This window comes from Triturus cristatus, chromosome 11 (genome assembly GCF_964204655.1).
Source record: "Triturus cristatus chromosome 11, aTriCri1.1, whole genome shotgun sequence".
NCBI classification, from domain to species: Eukaryota; Metazoa; Chordata; class Amphibia; order Caudata; family Salamandridae; genus Triturus; species Triturus cristatus.
The window spans coordinates 1,045,971,321-1,045,986,510 of record NC_140594.1 but is presented as its reverse complement, the minus strand read 5'-3'; the positions used below and the strand labels follow the sequence as shown (position 1 = coordinate 1,045,986,510).

General features: G+C 42.7%; 1 protein-coding gene across 4 annotated transcripts in view; it reads left to right on the top strand.

The window, feature by feature from the left end:
- Positions 1 to 15,190, top strand: part of SENP5 (SUMO specific peptidase 5) — a 252,121-nt gene that overhangs the window by 44,831 nt on the left and 192,100 nt on the right. For all 4 annotated transcript variants that reach the window (XM_085635312.1, XM_085635309.1, XM_085635310.1 and 1 more), the window contains exon 2: positions 7,434 to 8,980. In XM_085635312.1, the coding sequence (XP_085491438.1) occupies positions 7,465 to 8,980 (1,516 nt within the window). In that variant the 5' untranslated portion in view covers positions 7,434 to 7,464. The remainder of the gene's footprint in view (positions 1 to 7,433; positions 8,981 to 15,190) is intronic.

Genomic DNA, 15,190 nt, shown 5'->3' with positions numbered 1-15,190 from the left:
CGGCCTCTCCTCGTCCGTTGTCTCTAGCGCGAGCGCTGTCTTCAGCTCGGGGAGTGTTCTGCAGCTTCCACGCTGTGCTGCACGGACGTGCCTGGAGCCACCCGGCTCTCCGTCAGTCTGCGTGCCGCCATCATCTTCAACTTTCCATTTATCGTGCGTCCTACGCTAGGGAAGTTTCGTGTCTGTGTTCCCTGTTATCGGTCAGCGTCCCCATATCTTTTGGAAATACGTTGTCGTATATTTTTTCCAGGGAGCAATTCGGCGACCTGACGTTCAGGTTGACAAGCTTCTAAGCGTTAATCTTCCGATTTTGTGTAACTATCATGGGAATACTGCCTACGCTGACTTTTGGGGAGAGTTGGTGATCTGGCCTTTCTCAAGATGCTTTGATATTTGTTGCTTTATTCTTTATTTAAGTTCTTGGTTTCTGTTGACTATACATTTAACTCATGGGGGAAATGTTTCACTCTAATGTAAACTTCCGGACATTTCAGAAGAAAAAAAAGTTAACTTCATGAAAGGGGTGTCATTCACAGTCAAAATGTTTGTTCATTATAACCAGTGTTGTGGGTGAGTTGTCTTTTTGGCTTAAAGTCTCTCCGTGTTGCCACGTGTGTGGTTGTGAGAGGAATAACCCACTGTTGGTATGGTGTTTGTGTTGACCTTTTGATGTTCAGTCGCCCTGGGTTACCACCTTGGCTTGGTTGTGGGGGTTGGTTAATCATTCTCTGTTGGTGTGCGTGTGTGAAGGCTTTTTGGTGTTTAGCCACTCTGGTCTCCCATGACTTTTGTGGGTATTGGTTGATTTGGTAAGTCACCCTGTTGGTGATGTGTGTGAGAACTTTTGTTGTTGAGTCACTGGGTTACCACCTTGTTGTGGGAGACTTAGTTCAGTCTCCTACTGAATGTGTGTGCGAGTTGACTTTTACGCTTGAAGTCACTCTGGGTTATCCCCTTGTCTTTGTTGTGGGAGTTTGTGTATCTCTCACTGTTGGGGGTGTGTTTACGAGAAGGCTCTTAGGTGCTGAGCCTCTTTGGCCTGCCATTATTTTTGTGGTTGAGTGTTGACATAGGTTTGTCACCCTGGTGGGTGTTGTGTTCAAGTTGACTGGGTAGGGGTCACTCGCTACCACTCTTGTGTGGTTGATTGATGTTTCAGCCCTAGTATTGGGTGTGTGCAAGTCACCTTCTTGGTGTGGATTTTGAGTTGACGGGTTTTGTCACACGTGTGTACCACCTTTGTGTGGTTGGTAGGTGAATCAGGTTTCCCCCCCAGCTTTGGAGTTGTGGCCGAGGATTGTCTGTGTGCTTGTCCTCCCTTTTCTTTCTCAGCTTGGGGGATGGTCTCATCTGGTGTTTGTGTTCTGTGGTGAGTTTTATTCTGCACAGTTATGGTTTGGTTCCCTGTGTGTTAATGTTCATTTTCAGTCAGGCCAGCTGGTATGTTTGTGTCTTAAGGTGTTGGTTGGTTGTGCATGGTGTAGCAGTTTGCTGCTTTGTTTGCTGTTGTGTGGAAAGGTGGAAGGTATTTGTTTGTTTTTGTGTGAAAAGGGAGGGGATGCGGGTAGGTGTTGTCTTTCTGCTTAAAGACTGATTTTCCTTATCTAGTTTGTTGTTTTCATCTTAGTGAGTACATGGGTGGGCATTTGTCATATATATTTTTGTATTTCTGTATAAACTTTCATGCAATTTGTCAGTTTCTCCTGTGCTTTTCTGCATTTTGATGTTAACTTGCAGAGGCCATTGTACTGTGTTTTCCTTGCTTTTTATCCTAACTGGTTTGCCCTTAGCCATCTTCAGGGCTTTGCAATGGATCCTTTTCAGATTTCTGTGCATGTTATTTTTACCAATGTGAGCTTTTTCCTTGGACCATTGCATTGTGTTTTTGTTCACTGTGAGGAAGGGAGAAGTGGTGTACTTGCTGCTCAGCCTGTGTGAGTGTGGTGTGGAATGTTGGTGCTTGATGATGCTGTGGAACGTTGGATGAGTGAGGCTGTCAGTTGGAGTATGGGCTGAGCAGCAGGAAGGCTGCTCCTGGTGGGGCTCTCTGTACCTTTTATCCTGAACTTACTATCTCAATAAATACTATCCTAAGTTACCCTGAAGTCGGATCTTCGTTTGATTACAACCAATTCCTGATACATATTTAACAGATGGGGTGTAATTTTACTTACTACACTCCTGTACAGTTCCACTGGCAGGCCACTGGGGCCTGCCGCCTTCCCTGATTGTAGATCGGTGAGAGCGCTTGTTATATCTTCACTGTGAAGTCTTGGTCTAGCGTCTCTATCTTCGGATAGAGTAGGGAGGTTAACTTCTCGCAGTAATTCTTCACAGTCCTCTGCTGTGCGCTTCGAAGAGCGGGTATAGAGTTCCATAATACTGTGCGAATGTCTCTGCTATATCCTCACCTGTATGATGTACTACTCTCTCCCCCCCCCCCCCCCCTCCCCCGAAGTATGTATTTCCAAAACCCAGCTTCTTTTCCTGTCTCTTTTCTAGCCAAGCAATCATTTTATTTGCTTTATCGTCAATATCATATAGTTTCCTCTGGGTTGCTAGTACTTGTACTCTCACCTCTCGCTCTTCCTGGTTTCTAAATTCCTGCTGCTTAAGCCGATGCTTTATAGCCTCATCTGAGTCCCTCCCTTCCCAAGTCTCTTTCCAGTTGACTTGTCTCTTTCGAACTCTTCAAACTCTTCAGTTTGTTCTTTCTTTTGAATGCCTGTTTGTGCCAGGACTCCTCCCCTAATCACTGTTTTATAAGCTGCCGCCCCCCCCCCCCCTTCCCGCCAGAGGGGTCAAACCGCTTCTACTGACCCCTCATTCTTCTGGAATTATTGTGCTGTACGTGCCTGTACGTTTTGCACAAATTGTGTGTTTTTGAAGTGCCATGGCTCCAATCTTGGGGGCGGAACGCTTCTTATTAGTCCTGTATCTGTACATTTACTGAGCAATGGTCGGAGATACCTCGTGCCTTGTGGTATGTGCCCCTAAATTGGCCCATATGCATCATAAATGGAAAAAAGGTAATCTATCCGGAAATGACAGCTGAGGTGTACTTGTATTGTTTGCTTGTTGGATTGTGTGTTCGCCACAGGTCAATCATCCCCAGCGCTGCTATAAATCCCTCCAAGGGCTGCCTTCAGCCTGTCCCAACTGCCCCTGATAATCTGTCTATCTGCAGGTCCGTGACAGAGTTCATATCTCCTCCCAGGATAGGCGTGCCATGGGGCTTTTCGAGTAGTGTATCCCCTAGTGCTAGAAGGGTATCCATATGTAACTTTGGGGGAACGTAAACGGAGCATATATTTATTGTATTACCCTCCCATGTGCCAGTCAGTGCTACATACCTGCCCAAGCTGTCACAAAACACCTGCCCGGAATAAACGTGACCAATGTCTTGACTAATATCCCCACTCCCCGAGAACCAGATTTATACCCCGCATGTGCTTGAAGTTTCTATCCCCACCAATCAAGAGCTTTGCAGTGCTTACCCCTCCGATGGGTCTCCTGGACCAGTAACATATCAAGGGCGTGTCATCGTAGGTATTGTAGTACCAAGGCACGTTTTATCTTACTGCCCAGTCCATTGGCGTTCCATGTCCAAATATTCAGTGTCATAGTGAGGTAAGTTTCCTGATGTTATGGCTCGGATCTGTGCCTTCATGTGTTCTGCAAACCTACTAACTTGTATGTTTTTTAAGGGTTTTCAACAACTCTTCTCTAATCTTTTCCCATACTGTGAAATGTTAGAAATTTACTCCGGACAATAGCAGACGTAAACCTTCTTTCAGAGTTTGGGAAAAACGTGTTTGAAGCGAATTGAACTTGCAAACACTCAGATTTTCACATGAGCAAATCTGCACATGCCCATTTGCTTATGCTAAAACGCAGTTCACAAATATTTTCTAGGAGTATTATTTCTTGTCCTACTTATGTAAATTCTTGATAATTCACAAAAGCTGTATAGCTGCACTTAATGCAAGGACATATACCATGGGTGCACTTTTGGACTTTCTTTAATACTTGGGCCCCAAATGTTGTCGGGCGTTCACCATGACCTTTTTGCGTTTTATTTAAAATGTCTCTCTATCGGCTCGCTTCACTGCGAGTGACCGCATTCTGCTCTTTCACAAGGAGCATATCGGCACATAAACTAGTTTTCTTCAATGCCAGTAACTACTGTGGCAGTGTGCTTTTTGAGACCAAAAACAATTTTAGCTTTTGCCAATGTTTGTTATAATGATGAGGGCCCGGCAACTCTCATACCAATAAGGTTTTACAAAAACCATGCAAAAACAATTCACACATTAACATAACTATATAAAGCTGACCAACTATGTCAGACCTGCTGGCTTTGCCAGTGCTTGTTTATTTGTTTCCCATAATCTTATTGTAACTGGTTACACCCTTTTTTTTTTCCTCCCCATTTTTAAGAAATGCTAGCATGCATCAACACGTCACTTAATGATGCTGCAAAGAAATGGTACCTAAAAGTTTACAGTAGTTGAGCAAATATTTTTTGTCCTGCTTTCATCTTTTTTTTAATGAACATTTTATTTTGGAAGCAAAGAATCAATCTTGCTTTCAAGCTTCTGCAAATATTTGTATCAAATTAGAGAGCATTCTGGGAGCATTATACATAGCCTCATATTGCTAAACTTTAAAAACGTGTACACATTTTTAAACTAGAACCACTATCAGTGGTGCAGTCATAGCTTACAACATTTACTTAGAGTGCTCACCCAAATAATAAAGGCTTTCAATTAATGAACCACAAGTTTGAACAGCTTTAACATATGGACAAAAATATAAATATAAAATATTATGCAGATTTTAAGTTATACTTTTGGGCTGCGTTCACTGGGCAAATACAGATTTTAGTCAAAGGACTTGAAGTTGGTCCCACTTGGCTTTCATACCAGCTAGCTTGTGGAACTGACTCTGGGTACTTGCTATATAAAACATCCGACCCAAATTATTTTAAGATGGTGCGATTTAAGATAGTAAGGGACATAGCTAGTATATGGTGCGAAATCTCTAAGACATGTAGATTTCCTGATTTGCTCTTTTATTCAGTATTATGGGGGAATCCTCTACTGCCGAGTATATTTCACGATCGTGTTGGAAAAGAATGGCAATGTAAGGGCGTGACTCAGCTGGGTCATCTCTACGACGGGCAGGGTTTTCGATCCTTTCAGTCTTTGAAAGAGGAATTCAGCCTGTCACAAAAATACTTCAAGTACTTGCAAATCCAGGATTATCTTATTCGAGGCCAAGGCTTGTTAGAGCTAGAGCTATCTGGGTCTTTTTCCGAGATTTTGTCTGCATTTTTTGGGGCAGCTAGACGAGGTGCCATCGGCAAAACTTAACAAACTAATGGGGGGGGGGCAGTGACGATGGCACACTGATAGCGGCTAAATTAAGTCGGATTTTTAACTGTAATATCTCTGAGGAGATTAATGAATCTCTGGAGACAATATACTCTGCAGTAACTTCAGTCAATCTGAAGCTCCAGCAAATCAGATAAATTTTTATGTTCTATTATACTCCGGAGCGAATATCTAAATTGGCTATTAGCACAAACACAAAATCATACTGTCCGTAATGTCCGGAATTTGCTGCGGATCTATGCCATATGTTCGTTTCATGTCCGAAACTGAAGGAATTTTGGGCTGGTATCCCCCTCGCTCTCGCAGTCTGGGCTGGGTATGACAAAGTGGTCACTGAGAGAGCTGGCCCTGGGAATTTTCTCCGAGTTGGGCTGTCTTACTAAATCCTTTGCTTCTATCGTATCAGCTTGTGCTCGTCTATGTATAGCTCGCTCTTGGATCCAGAGCAAGGGTCCAAGTGTTAATGAATTCTGGGGTTTATTAAGAGATCTCTATGAAATGGAGATGGGATTAGCTAAAGCTAGAGGGCCTCGGTCTTGGCGTACATTTGAAAGGACATGGTCTTGTCTTCAATGGGATTGAGCGTATAATTTCGAATTTTTTGCAAATTGCAATGTGGCTATGTCCCTGTTTTCCGTGCATGCTTCTACATGCTCGCTGGCTCTGTTCTCTTTGGTCTTTTTTTCTCTCTCTCCTTTGCTTGCTTTTTCTCTTTTTATTGTTTGATTATTATTATAATGCTATATTGTCTAAAATCTCCTGTCCGTGTAACTTGTTTCAACTTTATTTCTGTTTGTGGCTATAAAATAAAAAAATTAAATTATGCGGACAGTACCCTTCCCTGATTCATAATGTGGTACTCCTAACTGGCAGCCAAAGAGTTTGTGCTGCAGGGGGTTGGGCCTACTTGTCTCAAGGACAAAATACACATACAAACTTATGGCAAAACCTTTTGGCTTGTTCTATTTAAATCTACTTAAACTTGCTTTCCAAATAAATGTAATCAGTGTATTCAAGGATTAAAGACTTTGAAATGCCTAAAGACATTGAAATGCCTACCTACACTATTTACTTTAGTACTAGAGTAAAGCTAAATTAATCTTTTTTTTTATTTTTGTCCCTGCAAAAAAAGTCAAATGCCACTTTTTTGTAAATCATACGAAGTATGTGGATTCCCTAGGATAAGATGTCGGTGCTAGCTGAAAAATCTGACCAGCTCCCAATTCATTTCTTTTTTTCCCCCTTTTTTCAAAATATTTTTATGGTTTTTCAAAAGAAACATAGAGTAATACTGTACCAGGGTTATCATAAGATATTTGTGAGGCAATCATAACGTATACCAAAACGTGAGGTTAGGTTATTACGTCATCTGAGTATAAAGGGCCTAACCCCAGTAAACAAAACAGAAAAGAGGAGAGGTGGAAAGAAGAAAGAGGAAAGATAAAAGGGAGGAGGACAGGGGAGAGCGAGGGCTAGTCTAGCGGTCTCTTGTTTTTACACAGTTACAATACCCGTGTTGGCACTAGAGCTGTCTGAATTTCGAGGCCTGACATATAAGTTTTTTAAAAACAATTAATAACAATTGGATACAGAAATTCACGCGGTGCAAATTCATTTGTCTGTTCAGTTATCAGATCACTTTGTACCCCTGTGTATGCCAGTTCTAAAATTCACTCTCAAAACATCTTCTTAAGTTGCACTATAGAAAGTTTAAGAAGAAAATAGGACTAGCTTAGAGCATCACTTCCACTCGAGTTGGTTTATCTGCATTAGATTTGAGGCACATCAGTTTAGTGTTCAAGTCCATCTGCGATCCTCTTATCTGCCCACCACCCGTTCCTCCTCCAGAATCCCTTTGCCCCAAACATGCAAGCAAACTCTTATTGAGACCAGTATTTTTAAAGAATGCACTTTGAATGTATGGTTTACTATGTATTTCTTCAAATGTTCAAGTTTAATAGAATCCCGTTAAAACCATTTACGTTGCGAGTTATTTCCATTTCTATTTTAAAACTATCTTTGTTCTTACTTTTTTAGCTGTCCCTCCGGACCAGAATGTGGCAGAAAAATGAAAGCATATAGAGCATTTCATCGGAAAAGTAGATTCCCTTTGGCGTGTAAAAAATGGACGACCAGCTTTGGCATACTGAGGAAACTGTGTTTTCCATGGTGGCACTCTTTGCAACTTAATAAAAATAAAAGTACTGCTAACATTGCAGCCTGTATTTGCCGGATCCAAGGTCATTTGAGCAGACAAAATAGGGTACACTTCCTACACAGAAAACGGGCCAGTACAACAGGGTTGCATCTAAAGAAGAAAATTATTGCCAGTTATATTTCTTCTCATAGAAAATTACAAAGAAGACCGAGTTCATCGAAAGAGGCTGAACAAAATGTTTTCTTAAAGGACGAAACAGTGGACCAGTATTCAGCACCTATTAATAAAGGTTTTTTTTCTCCTTTCAATGGCATTGATTCTGAAAATAAATTGGGCAAAGAGACCAATCAAGATACGTCACCCAGTAACAGTCAAGCTGATATTATTAGCAGTCGGTCTTCTCCAAACCTACCAATAAAGAGAGTACATCAATCGCAGGAGTGGGTGGAAAGCGATCCTAAAATTCTGACAGTCTTAAATGGAAATAAGAAAAGCAGTCCAGCAGTAGGGCAAAACCGTGCATTAAACCTGCATACTTGTAAAAGCGGATCAAAAAAATTCCAGTGTTCTAAAAAAAGGTCATTTTTATTTATGATGTATAGAAAACTTTCTATGATTAAGTTTCGGTGTAGAATCAAGCCCCATTTTAGAGCAAGAAACAAAACTGTCAAAGTGAGAAAATCTAACCGGAGCTTTTTTCAAAAAGTCTTCAGTGGCTTTGGAGAAAAATTCAAAGCGCGCCTGGAACCGGAAGTGTGCAATTTGTTTGCTTGTTTGACAGTTAAAAATAATCCCATTGTTCAGAACCTACATAAGTCACCAGTTATGAACAGTAATAAATCAAGACTTTGTGAAACTAAGGAATGCATCCCTGATGGGTATTCAAGAACCGAGTCTGTAAAATTGCAGTGCAATGAGAGACATCCTGAGGGGACTGAACTGCACAGACAAGATGCACAGGATAACCAGCACTCACAAATCGCAACCACTGGGTGGGAATACACAGAGTCACTAGCTACAGAAGAAGTAGACGTTGCTCCTGTGGTGAACAACTGCCTTTCTGATATTTTCGTCCTAGTCACTGACAAAGACAATGAAACTGTGGCGTCTAAGGGAGACCCCAATACACCTGTCCATGTTTCTGGTGAACAATCTGCACTCGAGGAGCTTGTGGGTCGTCTGGACAATTCTTGCCAAATGGAAGTTGATCAATGTACAGACACTGATGTTTTCAGTACAAAGTTACCTTTCAAAGATCACCTTTACTGTAAGAGGCCACACGACGAACCTTTGTCAGACAATGTGTCTGTTGCATCGGAAAAACAAGAGGCAGAAATTCAACCTGAAAAGCAGGAGGGCGGAGTTAAAAATGGTCCGAAAATATCCTCCCTCGTTCCAGATCAGCAGCTTGCAGTGCAGATTTGTGGTATGATATTTTATACTTTGGTTACATTTTTATTTTAATGTGAGATCTGTTTATTAAAGGTTTAACACAAAACAATACACAACATGTTAACAAAAGAAATACTCCGTCATTCATAGATAGCATGGCATAGCAATACTTTCACAGGTAACCATATACAGATGCCACAGTGCAATGATAGTCGAGACCTGCTCCATGCGGGGGCAGGCACCTATTAGGAAGCAATGTTATGAAGCAGGGACACAACTATTTCTATCAAACTTGGGTCAGGATGTATTCTAAAGGATCACGGGATATTCACAGTTCTGCAGAGTAGTGCCCATGGGAGTCCCTTCAGTAGTGGTGGTGGGGGGTTTAGGAGTGGAAGGCCAAGTGTCATGTATTGAGCATTGCTTTCTTGGTCCCGGCAACTGGCGAGCTGCCGAGTTTAAAGAGCTGTCCCTAAGGAGGTGCGGAGGGGAAGCTCCACCATGGTGGACCCCTATGGAGGGCATGGGGGGGCGGCTTGTGTTACTGGACCATACTGGCCTCACGTGCATGATCTAAGATTGATATGTCTGCGATAATTGCGGTGGCAAGATCATGGAGTGCCTAAAAAATGCACAACAAGAGACTAGGAGGCATGGATGTAGAAGTAAAACGAGTAATCTTACAGGCAAGATCTCTATAGCGCCAAGTGTCTACTGACCCCAGGGGGGAGAGTGTAGCCAAACTGCTAGGGCGGTCGAACTCTGAGCTGGGGAACCGTGTTCGAGTCTCGGCAGGAAAGCTCAACATTCTGTGATTCTTGGCAAATCACTTAATCTCCCTGTGCCTAACAAAGAAAAATGTGTCCGTCTGTAGCATAACTGGTGCACATGTAAAGCGCTCTAATACAACTGGTCTAGTTCGCGCTATATAAAACTTCACACAGATCTGCCATGTCACACTTGAGTTGAACAGACAGATATTTTTCCTGTGCCCTATGTTGCCGTGCTTCGTTCCAACTCCGGGTCCCATAATAGATTGAAGTCGCCTCCCACCATAACAGCACCCACCACATCCACCAGTTGCTCTCGAAGGATGCCCTGTATGTAGAGCTCCTGCACTTGGATGGTGCTTAAATATTAAGCAAGGTGAGAGGGTGTATGCCCCTTAAGATACTCAATTTTAGAAAGTGTCCTTCCTTATTTTTGACAGACTTTATGGTTACATTTTCATCACTAAGAACAAAGTTGGGTGGTCGATGTAATCTATGTACGAAACTTGATTTCTTTTTTTTTTTCCTCAACATGTTGCTAGGCAGAGAGCATCTTGATTGACAAGGAGAGTTTAAAGTTGTAAACTGCATGTAAAAAAGTAGATTTATCTGAATCGCCTGAAAAACGTTTTTCCTAAATGACACCCCCTGTCTCTGCAGTAGAGGGTATACATCAAATGGACAGATATTTAACTTGGGAAACCTATATTTATCAAGCCTCTTGGCTTCCGAGAAGGGGGAAAAAACCTTTTCCTGGAGCAAATATTTATTTTGAGCATGCTTATTTACCCTTAAAAAGGTATGTGAATAAGCTGCATTTTGATTGATGTAAAGACTTGGTGTGCAGACATTTGAGAGCTAGGCATGTAGTTCAATGGGTTTCATGTGGTAAAATGCGTTTGAAAAGTAGATGAACAGTTTTTAAGGCTGTGCTTAAAACACCCAAAGACTAGTGTATCAAACATGTACCAGTAAACAGAGCCTTGATTAAAAAAAAAAAAAAAAAAAAAAAAAATCATATTAGAAATTGTTTGCCTGCTGCCCGAGGTTAGTTTGTGGGGACAGTATTGTCAAAATGCAGTCATGTTCCCCCAAACGGATGTTTCCTAAACAATGGTCTTGATAGGTGTTATGATTATTACTAGGCATTTCAGCTCTCCTTTCCTTAGTGGGCTTTGGTCTTAGCCTACCAGCTGTCACTTTGGGATAGTGTTTGGATTTAGTCTGCTTATAAAAATAGAAAATATGTTGCTTTTCTGTCAGTGCAGATGTTTTCACTAATTGTACATAAAAGTGGCAAAGGGCAAATTGTCGGTAAAATGTTTTACAATGGCAGAACAGTTTATAATTTGAGCTACACAGTGGAAGTCAAACATTACATATTGGTTTACTTTTGTAAACTGGTTAACTTATCTAAGAGCGACGGATTGATCGGGTTTCCATTTACCCTAAAATGCCAGTGCAGGGGGCCTCTGAGCTTTGGACTAGGTGGGCTCCTTTCAGTCGGGAGATCCTTAGAGCTGTCACCGTTACCGCGACTAGGCTTTGTTTCGGCAGCCACATGTTCCTTGACTAATTTCTTAAGGTCAGTATTTTGATCTAGGGTTCCAGCCTCTGTCATCTGGAATCTTTGCAAGTAGCAGTTCTTCTCAGTGCCCCTCAAGAGTAAAAGCTTGCATCCCACACCATATGGAACACTCACCAAATGAGACTTTATTATCAACCATAAATCAAGATTTAGCAAATATTTCTTGATGTCTCTAACAGGATAACTTCATATCCCTGACTGGATAGATTCTGACAACCTACAATGAAGTCCAAACAGCCTGAACGCTCAACGTTGCTGCAGCACACACGTGCTGACATCTGCAGTCATTTTTGTTTTAAATTCCGACGTATAGTGAACATTAGCATCTATAGAACAGAAACGTTATAGAACAGGAGTGTTGAATTACTGTCACCCAACAGTCAGGACATTGTGTTTGAGCAACAAGTTTTCATTCTTACTTTAGTCCTATGGACAAAGGAGTACAACCCTCTGAAGCACAACCCCTTTGGCTGCCCCTTTACAGTATAGATCTGTGAAAAGATTGTTGGCCACTAAAGGAGGAGGTTTATTTGTGTATAGTTAAACTTATTTGCGATTCATTAATGCAAAACCTTTATTAAGGTCAGCACTGTAAGGAAATGCAGCGAGTTGAGTTCAGCATGCATTTACTGGCAATGGTTCCTGTACAAACAGGTGCGTACATGTTTGCAAAATATAACAATTAGAGGCTACTTATAAAGGCTCCTTGGTATATTAGAACCATTAAACCAAGATTGGTGATTTTGTTACTTTCAAAATAAAATGTACATAAAAAAATCTATTTGAAAAAAGCATGTTGCTAAACTTTGGCTCAACTTTAGATACCATATCTGAGGCATCTTTTTAGTGAAGAGTTTTATGCACGCCATTAATTAAAAAAATAAGTTTAGTGAATATCAGTGTAAAATGTTTTTGAGCACCATAAAAATAGGTTAGGGGTCCAGTTCTGAAGCAAAAACACAAAAATGGCCCCACAGATTTGTCCTTGCATTGTTGCAGGTAATTAACCAACGTTCACCAAAGTGTGCCTGAAAACCATATTCCTAGCAAACTTTTCTGAATTCTATTTTGCACAGCAAATATGCATGGTCACACGTTTGAATCCCAGTGGGTCCTTTCACCCTTTCATACTTCTGCAGTTGAAAAATTGGGTACCTTTTTAGGTCTCGCGCCTAGCGTTGCAGTGTGTAGCAATGCTCGCGCAGCGCAAGACGTCTTGTGAGGGGGTTCTGGAAGCTGACCACACGCTCGTGCGTGTGGTTTTGCTTTTGCGGTCTGCCATTGGCTTTAGCATTTAAAAAAAGAATAATAAATAGGCACGCAATTGGGCAAAGGCGGGCGCATGCCCCGCCTTTGCTCCGCCCATTCCCGTCCATGTCTAGCACTTGCAGCAGCGCGCGTTCGCCTCATTGCCGCGCCTGCTCCTCTGTGGTGCGCGCGTACCACTGGCTTCCTTTCGCGCCGCGCTGCCATGTCACTTTCACGGCTGCGCGGCCATTGCTTGTTTACAGTACAATCGACCTATGGCTAATTCTATCACCCAATGATCCATTGTAGCTTCGCCCTCCTTTTCACAAGTCTTCCTTTTAGTTGAGATGAAGAGCCCGTGCTCCCCACCCTCTGTCCTACAGAGTCCTACTTGTGGATGCTCTGCCCAGCAACCTTTGAGTGGCCACCTACACCGGCTCGGATTGGTGCAAGATCACACGGTGCGCTCTCCTCCCTCTTGGGCTGTGTGTGCTGTCGGAGGGCTGCAGCGGGGGATCCGACTGTTAGTGAGTGCTGAGGAGGGTGACCCTGCAGGGGGGGGGGGGGTCTCTGAGCCCCTCACTCTGTGTGCTGACCCTGCGAGACATGGGGGCCATACAAGGTGAGAGTGAGCGCTGTGAAGAAGTGTTACCCCGGAGTCAGTCATATGCCCAGATCTAGGAGTTTAGATCCACCTGCTGGCCTCCTGGAGAAAGGCTGATTTTCTTAACACCAGACGTATCTTGTATAAAGCGCTCACGGTTAATAAACACTCTGTAAGGCAGTGATGTTACTTCAATAGAGACCTCCCTGTGTCTCCACCTTCGTCTCTCTTTGGCTCCTCCACCTCTCACCGCAACCGTGGGCTTCCCCCCCCCCCCCCCCCCCGCACCTTCTGTATCGTAAGATGACTAAAGGCAGTCAATTTCCGTTAATCTGCGCAAATTCATTTCTTCAGAGAAAACCTACTGCAATGTCACTGGAAAAAATATAATTTTTGTTTCTTATAGAAAAACACGTCAAACTACACCCACTGGGGGAGGGTGGTGAACCGGTCAGGGCTACCCAATTTGGAACTGAGAAACAAGGTGCGACTCTCGGCGCCGCTAAACATCCTGTGATTCTGGGCAAATCACTTAATCTCCCCGTGCCTAAAAACACAAGGATGTGACCTTATGTAAAGTAACTGGTGCTCAGGTAAAGGGCTCCATTACCGTCGAGTTCACGCTATATATTAAATTGCAGAAAAACCTGTGTTTATTTTTAACATTCCTAAGTATAAAGAAACCAAGTTGATTGGCATATACAAAGTCTATGCCCACCAGTTCCTTTCACACATCTCACTTCGGCTCCTCATTGTGAATCTTAACTTTAGAGGTTGAAGTGCAAAAAAGTATGGGCGCTACGATGAGTGCAGTGGGGTGAGATCTGCGAATGTGGGGGCGGGGCCACAAGAAAGAACATTAGAACGGTTAGTGGAAAAAACTCGAACCTGTAGGCACTGGCTTATCCCCTCCCCCAGATATATGGCACTATGTAACCAGGGCCACTGGAATTTTGCGGCAGGAAAGGGCCAAGTTATGTGGCAGGATTGAGTAAATTATGTGCCAAGAAAAGGTAAATTTTGCGACATAATGTGGCACATTTTTTAATAGTATTACATCATTATTTTTTCATTTTTAAACTTGATAGCACTGTCTGGACATTGATTGCACATCATTAGGACCAGTTGAAAATTCAAATATAGCAATAAGCAATTGAAAGGTGACCAGTTCAACTTTTCAACAGGCCTTCGTCAGCGTGTCAACGTCGCTGCATTTTTATTAACTTTTGCACCATTTGAGCTAGGATTTCTTTTTTTTTTTTTTTTTTAAACCTGCACATTAAGCAGCAATGATGGATTATGTGGCAAGTGCGGCAATTCTATAATTATGTGACAATCTCAGCGGCCGCAGGATCACACAATTTCAGTGACCCTGTATAGAACAGATGTTTCTGCCGCAGTCAACCATTCTAATTGGATCATTTTAATGAGATTAGTGATAGTGGGTGGACCCAGGACCAGAGTTTCAAGGGAGGAGGTCCCAGCTCCATGCTAACTCTGTGTGATTCTGGCCGCTCATATTGTCTTTAGTCATTCTAAGAGGATCGCAGTAAATGGACCTACAGTAAGTGACTGTGTAAACACTGCAGGATATTACAGCAGTTTTAACAGTGATCACCGGGTTCTGAGTGACAGCAGCAGGACTTTCAAGCTGCTGACATGGAATTTCCCCTAAGTGAGGATGATGCCAGATCATACTCAATCGCTCACTCATCCACCCACATCCTGCTCTCATTGAGTTAAGCATCCGCTCTAGCTCTCGGGCACCAACATTTAAAATATATGTTCGAGGCATATGAGCTGCAGATTACACACTTGTGTATAGATCGCCATCTGGTGTTGGGCCCGGATGTTTGCAGTTTGTTTTTCCTCTTGGAAAGTCTTTGGAAGTCACGAGGTCGGTGACTCCTCCTTTGGATCGTATTGCGCATGGGCTTCGGCTCCATCCTCATTGTTTTTTTTTCCGCTCTCGGGCTCGGATGTAATCTTCGCGCTCTGGTTCCAGTTCGACGATCGACACGCAATCCTCACCCC